Here is a 10,000-nt window from a genome sequence, read left to right on the forward strand (position 1 = left end):
CAAGGCACACAATATTCTGCCTTACACATTACACAAATGTTACACATTCACAACGAATGCACCAAACATTACGCATGTGCACAGTGCATCTACATACGTACACACAAGCGAAGATGGATATATACATACCCACCCACCCAACCACACACACACGCGTGCACACACGCACGCAGGCACACGGAGACACACACACACACACACACAACAACAACAACACACACACACACACGTTTACATTCGCACAGGCGGGCATGTGTACACAAACATAATAACTATGCTTGCATGCCTACACACACAGCCATGCATGCATATCACAAGTACAGGAGTATATAATATGACAGGACAGACATGTCACAAGCACACCTGTTGTTGTGGAACAACACGACCTTACTCAAGCCTATCATATCTACAGGAGTGACTATAACGTTGCAACAGACTTGCTTGTGAAGCGCACCTGTTGTTGTACGACCCTAATCAAGCTTTTTCACACGCACGGGAGAAACTATGATTCAGGAAAGACATGCCACAAGCACACCTGTTGTTGTACAACCCTAATCAAGCTCTTTCATCTATTTATTTATTTGTGTAAGCTTATCTATTATTTATTCACCTTTTTTTTCCCCTCAAGGCCTGACTAAGCGCGTTGGGTTACGCTGCTGGTCAGGCATCTGCTTGGCAGATGTGGTGTAGCGTATATGGATTTGTCCGAACGCAGTGACGCCTCCTTGAGCTACTGAAACTGAAACTGAATCTTTCACATGCACGGGAGAAACTATGATTCAGGAAAGACATGCCACCAGCACACCTGTTGTTGTATGATCCTAATCAAGCTCATTCACATGCACAGGAGAAACTATGATTCAGGAAAGACATGTCACAAAGCACACCCACCTGTTGCTGTATGACCCTAATCAAGCTCATTCACATGCAGGGGAGAAACTATGATTCAGGAAAGACATGCCACAAGCACACCTGTTGTTGTACGACCCTAATCAAGCTCATTCACATGCAGGGGAGAAACTATGATTCAGGAAAGACATGCCACAAGCACACCTGTTGTTGTGGAACAACACGACCTTACTCAAGCCTATCATATCTACAGGAGTGACTATAACGTTGCAACAGACTTGCTTGTGAAGCGCACCTGTTGTTGTACGACCCTAATCAAGCTTTTTCACACGCACGGGAGAAACTATGATTCAGGAAAGACATGCCATAAGCACACCTGTTGTTGTACGACCCTAATGGAGCTCACTCACATACACGGGAGAAACTATGATTCAGCAAAGACATGCCACAAGCACACCTGTTGTTGTACGACCCTAATGAAGCTCTTTCACATGCACGGGAGAAACTATGATTCAGCAAAGACATGCCACAAGCACACCCACCTGTTGTTGTACGACCCTAATCAAGCTCTTTCACGTGCACGGGAGAAACTATGATTCAGGAAAGACATGCCACAAGCACACCTGTTGTGACATGCCACAAGCACACCTGTTGTTGTATGACCCTAATCAAGCTCATTCACACGCACGGGAGAAACTATGATTCAGGAAAGACATGCCACAAGCACACCTGTTGTGACATGCCACAAGCGCACCTGTTGTTGTATGACCCTAATCAAGCTCATTCACACGCACGGGAGAAACTATGATTCAGGAAAGACATGCCACAAGCACACCTGTTGTTGTACGACCCTAATCAAGCTCTTTCACATGCACAGGAGAAATTATGATTCGGGAAAGACATGCCACAAGCACACCTGTTGTTGTGGACCACCATGACCCCAGTCACGCCTGTCACATGTACAAGTGTCACTGTAAGGTTGGGGCAAACATGAACACAAGCACACCTACAGACATGGACTCATACACACCTACATCCTCCCCACCCCCACCCCCACCCACCCCTACACCCATCCTCCCCACAACCACCCTCCACCCACCCCCAACCTTTACACACCCCTGCACCCACCCACCCACCTGTCATTGTGCGAACCCAGTCAAGTCTGACACATGTACAGGATTAACTGTAATGCTGGGAAAGACAGGCCACAAACACACCTTTTGTGTTGTGGAACAACATGACCCTAGTCAAGCCTGTTATATCTACAGGAGTAACTACAACTGTTGGGACAGAGAAGCCTGCCCCATATACAGCACACCTGTTGTACAAACCCAGTCAAGCCTGTCAGTTTCAGTTTCAGTTTCTCAAAGAGGGCGTCACTGCGTTCGGACAAATCCATATACGCTGCACCACATCTGCTAGGCAGATGCCTGACCAGCAGCATAACCCAACGCGCTTTGTCAGGTTTTGAGTGCATGCTTATATATTTGTGGGGCTATCAGAGTGGATTTCATTTTACATTATTTTGCCAGAGGACGGCACCCTAGTTGCCAAGTTTTTGTTTTGTTTTGTTTTGTTTTAGTGCGCAAAGTGCGTGCTGCACACGGGACATTGGTTTATTGCCTCACCCGAAAGACCAGACACCTAGTTTGAGATTTCCCAGTCAAACTTGGGAGAAAGGCCTGTCATATGTATACAGGAGATGGGACAGACACGCCAAAGCACACCTGTTGTTGTAGAACACATTAACCCGGCCGCTGTACGCTGTGATGTTGCCGCCCAGTGTCACGAACACGGAGCTGGGCGAGGGCGTGGTCACTGGGAGGGGCTGTGTGGTCATAGTGGTCGTGGTCGCTGAAAAAAAAGTTAAAAGAAAGAAATCGTTTGTGATTGGTTGATGTTGCGGGTGTGGCAACTGTCAAATTAAAATCATTTGTATGATTGGTTGTGTGACATGGTGGGGCGTGGTCACTGATTTTTCTTCTTTTTTTTTTCTTTTTTTTTTTTACATCGTTCTTATTGGTTGATGTTGCGAACTGGCAAAATGAAATCATTGCATAACTGGCTGTGTGTACATGGTGGGCGTGGTCGCTGAATCGTTTGTAATTGGTTGATGTTGCAGGTGTAGTAGTAGTAGTAGCAGAAGTAGCAGATCTAGCAGCAGAAACAACAGCAGCAACAGAAGCAGTAGTAGTAATACTAATAGCAGCAGTTTCATTAGCATCAGTCTGGGCAGATACGGCTCGTTAGCCGTGGACGACAATCATCCATCCAGGAGGAGGAGACTCGGAAATCAAACCATGAGCTGTTCCGAAGGCGGAACATGTTGGCAGAAGACAGCGGACAGACCTCCTCCCCATAGGATAAAAACGAGACATGTACGCATCCTACCCACTATGGGCCATTAGCCTCGGTACTACCACTACCTACCAGAGGAGCAGATGATGCCCACGTCCTGGTAGTGGTGGCAGTTGTTCTGGCCCCAGGGGCTGTAGCGACAGTGGAAGAGAGAGGGCTCTGTTCCCGTGCACTGCACGTTGTCCAGCCAGATCCTCCCTGACCCTGACCATTGACCCGCTCTCTGCACCGCCGTAGCTCCAGAGCTGTGACAAGACAAGACAAATTCTTTATTTCGAGGACAATAAATAAGCACTGGTGTGCTTCTTTTTACATCCAGTCCCCACCCTGAATAGGGTCTACACTACACAATATTTAACAAGAGAGACAAGGCCTTCAAGACTCACTTGTGATACACTCTTTAAAAAAAATCCAAGCTTTTTATGTATTGAGTATAATGCATTTACTGTTATATTTATATTTTTTATATTCTCTAAACTTGGCACTTTGATCTGATATTCGACCCAACAAAAGATCTGTCATTATTATCATTTTTTGTTCAAACAGGAACTTCTTTTGCAAAGCATGGAAGTTTTGTTTATTGCAAACGTTTTGGTGCAGACAGTAAAACAAGGGAAATTATTCTGCTGGGGGACTGAGTTTGCTTTAAACTGATCTTTCTCATCTTAAACATTACATTTTGAAATTATACTCAATGCATAAAAAACTTGGATGTTTTTTTTAAAAGTGCATCACAAGTGAGTCTTGAAGCCTTGCATCTCTTGTTTCAAAATGTAATGTTTAAGATGAGAAAGATCAGTTTAAAGCAAATTAAGTCCCCTAGCATTAATTAGAGTAATTTCCCTTTTTTACTATCTGCACCAAAACGTTTGCAAAATAAATAAAACTTCCATGCTTAGCAAAAGAAGTTCCTGTTTGAATAAAAAATGATAACAATGACTGCTCTTGTTGTTGGGTCAGAATATCAGATCAAAGTGCCAAGTTTAGAGAGTACAAAAAATATGAATACAACAGTAAATGCAGTTTGCATATAATTAGGCTTCATTTTTTATTTTTTTGTGCCCATCCCAGAGGTGCAATATTGTTTTAAACAAGATGACTGGAAAGAACTGAATTTTTCCTATTTTTATGCCTAATTTGGTGTCGACTGACAAAGTATTTGCAGAGAAAATGTCAATGTTAAAGTTTACCACGGACACACAGACACACAGACACACACAGACAACCGAACACCGGGTTAAAACATAGACTCGCTTTGTTTACACAAGTGAGTCAATAAAATGAAAGCATGGTGTTAGTAGAGATACATAACAGAGGAAAAAATATGCATAAATCAAAACAAAACAACACACACACACACACACACACACACGCATACAGGCACTAGCATGGCGTTAGTAAAATGCATAGGAAAAAAATGAACAAAATCAAAGAAACAAACACACAACACACACCGCATTACAAACAGTATCAATAAAATGAACGATTTACATTACACATTATGGCATAAGGTGGGAAAGGCAATGTTTTCTGAAGGTGGTTGGGCAATGGTAATTGTTTCTGGGAGTGAGTTCCATAGGGTGGCGCCTGAGTAAACCAGACTGGATTTGAACAAGTCAATTCTTGGAATTGGGATATGGACTTTGGGGGGGATTCCTTGATGAATTTACAGAAAATTTGTCTATTAATGTTGGTGGTGCATTACCTGTCATAATCTTTTGCATCATGATTCCTTTATTGTACTTTAATCTACGGATTAGTGGGAGAATATTCGCTTGTTTATAGTCTTTTTAAGGAGTACCAGCTTGAACCCACGTTTATGAAGATTCTGTAATGGCTTCAAGGTATTCGCACTTGCGGAGTCCCATAGTGTTGATGCATAATCTATTGTAGACTGAATATGCGGTTGAAAAAATAATTTCCGTGAATGAAGGTCAAGGAAATGTTTGATTTTGGATAGTTGATGGGTTTTCTGGGCTGTCTTTTTGCAAAGGAAATTTATGTGAGGATTCCAAGTGAGATTGTTGTCAATTATGATCCCCAGAACTTTATGATCACTGACCTGTTCAATAGGTTCGCCTTTAATTTGGATGGAAGGAAGATTATGTATAGTGTTTTGCCTCTTTGGTTGTGATTAACATGCATTTTGTTTTTTGAGGGTATAATCTGTGGTAATAATTTTTCTAGCTATAGTGGAAAAGTGTGCATTTAGTTGATTCACAGAAACGTCTTTGATCACGGTTGATTTTGATGAAGATTGCTTGTTGGTGAGTTGGTTTATAGTTTGCCACACTGATTTTGGGTTTTCTTTCGAGGACAATAATTCTCGGTAATATTTTCTCTTTTCTCTGCGCTTTTGTGAGTTTATTTCATTTCTTAATTTGTTCGATTCTTCGTGATAGCCCTGCTCTTTTAGATAGTCTATAATGTAGCCTGCCTCTTCCAACTCTTTGGAACACCAAGCTGGTTTAGGGGTGTGTTTAACTCTTATAGTTTTGAGTGGGACGTGTTTATTATATAACTCTGTAAATATTTCGATCCAGTGTTCTATTGCTAGATCGGGGTCTGTTATATCATATACCTATGAAAGTTGGGAGCTACTCACATCATTTATAAAGAGCTGCTCATTAAATTTAGAGTAGCAACGATATGCTATTGTCTTATGGCTTGATTTGGGAATTTTTACTCCTTTTTTTCCCCAAGTGACACAAACTGGGTAGTGATCACAGAGGAGGAGAAGGAAGGATGGGGGATTTGGGATTAGGGACCAAAGGAGGGTAGTGCTACAGGGATGGTGGGGGTGGTTGGTGGTAAGTGGGTGGTGGGGGATTGTGGAAGGCAGGTCTCCTTTGCGGCCCCTGTCAACGGCGAGGTTGCCATGTGCGTGGACGCACATCACGAAGGGGGATGTCTGGACAGTCACTGTCTGGCGACCAAGAGGCAGACGTTCCAGATGACCGCTCGTTGTCAACACTCAAGTTGACAGCTAGTTTAGCTGTCCCTTTGGGGCTGGGCTGGTTGATGTCTTTGTACAGGTCCAGTCGAGGGGCTCCGGACCTGGCTGTGAAGGTGCTGTGGTTGTTGATGAACACAGCACCAAGTTTCTCACAGGCTGCTGCCAAGTGCCTGTTGGAGGGGAGGATGGTGTTGTTGAAGTTATGTCGACCCCGAGCCGGGATAATGGAACTGAACCGAACCAGCGCTCAGGGCACATGCACTTTTTGACACGAATAGCCTTTTGGGGCAGTCTATGTGCATCAATAGCCCGTATACTGGAGTCTCAAATCAGTATAGCAAATGCATTTTTGTTTATCTATGTGTTACATAGAATTTCCCTGGTAGAGCGTTTGGTGGTGGTGGCTGGGCTGGGAGTTGTGTGTTTTGATTTTGGGTCTACTTGGGTATTTGTGTTGTGGTTGGTGGATGCGTCCTCAGATAATGTGTCTTCCCTCAACACTGAGAAACTGTTAGCTGTAGTGATGTTGTAATTAAGGGAAGTGTCTTGAATATGGGCTGGAATTGGGGATGGGTTTGTCTGGCTGCTTTCTGTGGGTGGTTGGTGTGTATCTGTGGGGGTTGTAGGTGTGATGTGGGTAGTGGATTGTGTGTTTTCCTTCACAATTTCATTTTCAGTGTTTGCATTGTCTGAGAGGGCTTCGATTGTGGTTTGACCTGTTGAGCTGTGGTTTCACTGGGGAGTGTCATGGTGTCTGTGTTAGTGGTTGGTTTTGGTTTCATCTTTTTGATGGTTTCTTGCATTGTCCCCATTTGTGTTTTGAGTGACTGGTTTTCCTTCATTAATTGTACATTTTGTTTTTAAACATTAGCTAAACGTGTTTCTAAAGATTCTGTGTGTTGTTTCAATTCTTCATGTTTGTCTTTTATAATTGGTCGAAGTTCTTTTTTTGTAGATGTTTTTATGTCTTCGCTGATGCGTAAGACCTGGCTCTGGAAGTTGGTTTGGGTGTTTGAAAGTTCCTGAAGTTCTAGCTGCAGTTGCGTCAGTCTGTTTAACACTGATGGAGTGACACAGGCGGTTGGTGTGGTACGAGTCCGGGTTCGGCCACTAACGGGGTAAGACACTGTGACCTGGCGACACTGCTTCCTTTTCTTGTTAGTGGGACTGCCTCTGTGGGGCAGTTTGACGGCTGTGCTGTCACTGGGTGTGTCTTCCGCGTGTGGTGGCTCTGCTGTGGGGGCATCATCACACAAGTGCATTGGCACCGATAATAATGAATCACGCCACTGACCTTCGGGCGATGCCACCATGTCTTTAACTATTGTCTCTAAGATCGGGAATTCTTTATCTGCCCACTCCGGATATCCTCTGCCCTGCACCAGTATCATTCCACTGTTTGTCTTGTTCTTCAGGTACAGTGTGATTGTGATGTCCTTTTGTTTGTTGAAAATGGCTCGTAACGTTATTTTTTTTAATGTTTTCTGGAAGAGACTGGAATGGCGACGTTGTATCTTCTGCAGTGGGTTTTTCAGGTTTATCTAGCAGTTTGTCGTTCTGGTCAAAGTATTTTTCAGTGATTATGATGTTTTTGTCTGTGTTTCCTAAGCACTGGAATCTGTGCATTAAGAGGTCTGGCCATGCCAAAATTTCAGCCAGTGAGCAAGTATAAGTCCTCTGCATGAAGTCTGATGTGGTGGTCATTTCAATTGGTTGAGATTCACTGGAGGAGATGGCCTCTTCAGGGCCTTGGTCCTCACTCAGTTCCACTGTCCTTTGGTGAAGTGGTGCTATGTAACATGGGATGGGGGAGGTTTAACTGAGCCTTTGGCACCTCTAAGCACACTCGCACAAACACACACTAACCCATTGTGAACTGCCTGTCTGCCGAGGTTCAGACAGGCACACTACATGTTGAGCTCAACTCTCTCAGAAGTGTCTAGTGGAGGCTGATCCGCACTGTCGGTTGTCTTAGTTACCGAGAGCACTGGAGCGTCACACGTAGCACAGCGTGGAGTGCGGCAAAAGAATTTAACTTAGATATTTGCTTTTTTTAAAATTTTCTTTTCCCCTTTTGAATCGGAAAAACTGGCACACCACTGAATAGAATCGTGTGATCCTTCACACACAGCCCGAATAGATCACCACACACACGTAGGTCTTTTTTATTTTCTTTTTTTTAAAAGCTAAAATCACTGTATTGGACCTCAAATCCGTCGGAAATGCGGAGCTCACGGAAACACGTCCTTACCCGTTGACGGCCGGAAGAGAGAGAGGAGGGGCAGGGAGGGAGCGTGGGTGAGGGGGTGGGGGTTGTTACATCAAAAACCGCAAACTATGCTTGAGTCGAGCGCGCAGTCCACAGAAGTTGGAAGGATATTATTATCTTCTAGTGATACATACTGTTTTAATGGGTTGAGACTGAGGTTCGGAATGGACAACAAGAAGTATCCCTCCCCGCTTTCCCCTGAACAAAATAAAAAGCTTCGAGGGTTTAACCTCAGTGTGTTTGTGTGTGTGTGTGTGTGTGTGTGTGTGTGTGTGTGTGTGTGTTAGAGAGAGAGAGAGAGAGAGAGAGTGTGTGTGTGTGTATGTGTGGGTGTTAGAGAGAGAGTATATATATATATATATATATATACATAATTATGTGTGTGTGTGTGTGTGTTAAGCGAGGAAAGAGAATAAGAAAAGGAAAAGAATTCAGGAAAAGGTAATGAGAAAAGCGTTTTTGTTTTTTGTTTGTTTTGGTTTTTGTTTTGTTTTTTGTTTTGTTTTGTTTTGTTTTTTTAATGAAGAATGGGATTTAGAAATGTGAGAAAATGTGATTTTTGATACGAGGAATGGAAATGAGAGAAAAAAAAGCTGGGGGCGGGGGGTGGTGGTGTGGGGGGTTGGTGGGGAGGAGGGGGGAGGGGGAAAAGGGAGAGAAAAAAAATGAAATGAAAACTTTAATGGTAAATCACTTTTTTTTTCTTAGATGAAAGGGAATGTGAAAAGAAAGAAAGCGAAAGGGAATGAGATGGTATGCTGTTGTTGGTGGTGGTGTTTGTTTTTTGTTTGTGTGTGTGTGCGTGTGTGTGTCTGTGTGTGTCTGTGTGTTTGCTTGTTTGTTTTCGTTTTTGTTTTTGTTTTTTGTTGTTGGTTTTTTGGGGGGTTTTTTTTGGTTATTTTTTGTTTTTGTTTTTTAACGGGGAAACAAAATTACGTAAGGAAATCAGAAAAGCCTGAGGTTTTGGGTTTGTTTTTTGTTTTTTCAAATGAGAAAATGATGTGTGAAAAGTAATGAAAAAAAGAAGAGAGGGAATGAGTAAAAAGGAGAAACAACAAGGAAAAGAAAGGAGAAAAGGGAAGAAGAAAAATGTAAAGGAAATGGGAAAAAGCTTTTTGTTAAATGAGGAGGAAAGGAAATAAGGAGCAGTTATGATATTTTTTTGGTCAATGAGAAAAGGGCAGAAAATAGCAAGTGAATTGAGAAAAGCGTGTTGTTGTTGTTGTTGTTGTTGTTGTTGTTGTTGTTGTTGTGTGTGTGTGTGTGTGTGTGTGTGTGTGTGTGTTTAAGAAATGAGAAAAGCAGAGAATAAGAAAACATTACAAGAAAGGGAGATGGGGTTGAGAAATAATGGGAAAAGCAAAGAACAACAACAAAAAAAAAAAAATGGAAAGAAAAATGAAGAAAGGAAAGGCAAAAATACCAAAAAAACAAAACAAAACAAACGAAAAAACACCAAAAACAAAAACCACCAAATTCGTCCTTACTACGGCTGTCCCAGCTGCTTGCAGACGACCTGAGCCACAGCTCTTCCGTTGCTACCGGAAATATGATCACCACAGACGGTG

The 10,000-nt window shown here is 42.9% G+C and overlaps 1 protein-coding gene across 1 annotated transcript in view; it reads right to left on the reverse strand.

Annotated features, from left to right (window-relative positions):
• LOC143289859 (scavenger receptor cysteine-rich domain-containing protein DMBT1-like) overlaps window positions 1-10,000 on the reverse strand; it is a 127,851-nt gene that overhangs the window by 31,237 nt on the left and 86,614 nt on the right. Inside the window, exons 33-35 of the mRNA XM_076599051.1 lie at window positions 9,920-10,000; window positions 3,280-3,452; window positions 2,577-2,703 (exon numbers count right to left, since the gene is read on the reverse strand). The exon at window positions 9,920-10,000 is cut by the window's right edge and continues 79 nt beyond it. Coding sequence (XP_076455166.1) covers window positions 2,577-2,703; window positions 3,280-3,452; window positions 9,920-10,000 — 381 coding nt within the window. The remainder of the gene's footprint in view (window positions 1-2,576; window positions 2,704-3,279; window positions 3,453-9,919) is intronic.

This window comes from Babylonia areolata, chromosome 14 (genome assembly GCF_041734735.1).
Source record: "Babylonia areolata isolate BAREFJ2019XMU chromosome 14, ASM4173473v1, whole genome shotgun sequence".
Taxonomy (NCBI): Eukaryota; Metazoa; Mollusca; class Gastropoda; order Neogastropoda; family Buccinidae; genus Babylonia; species Babylonia areolata.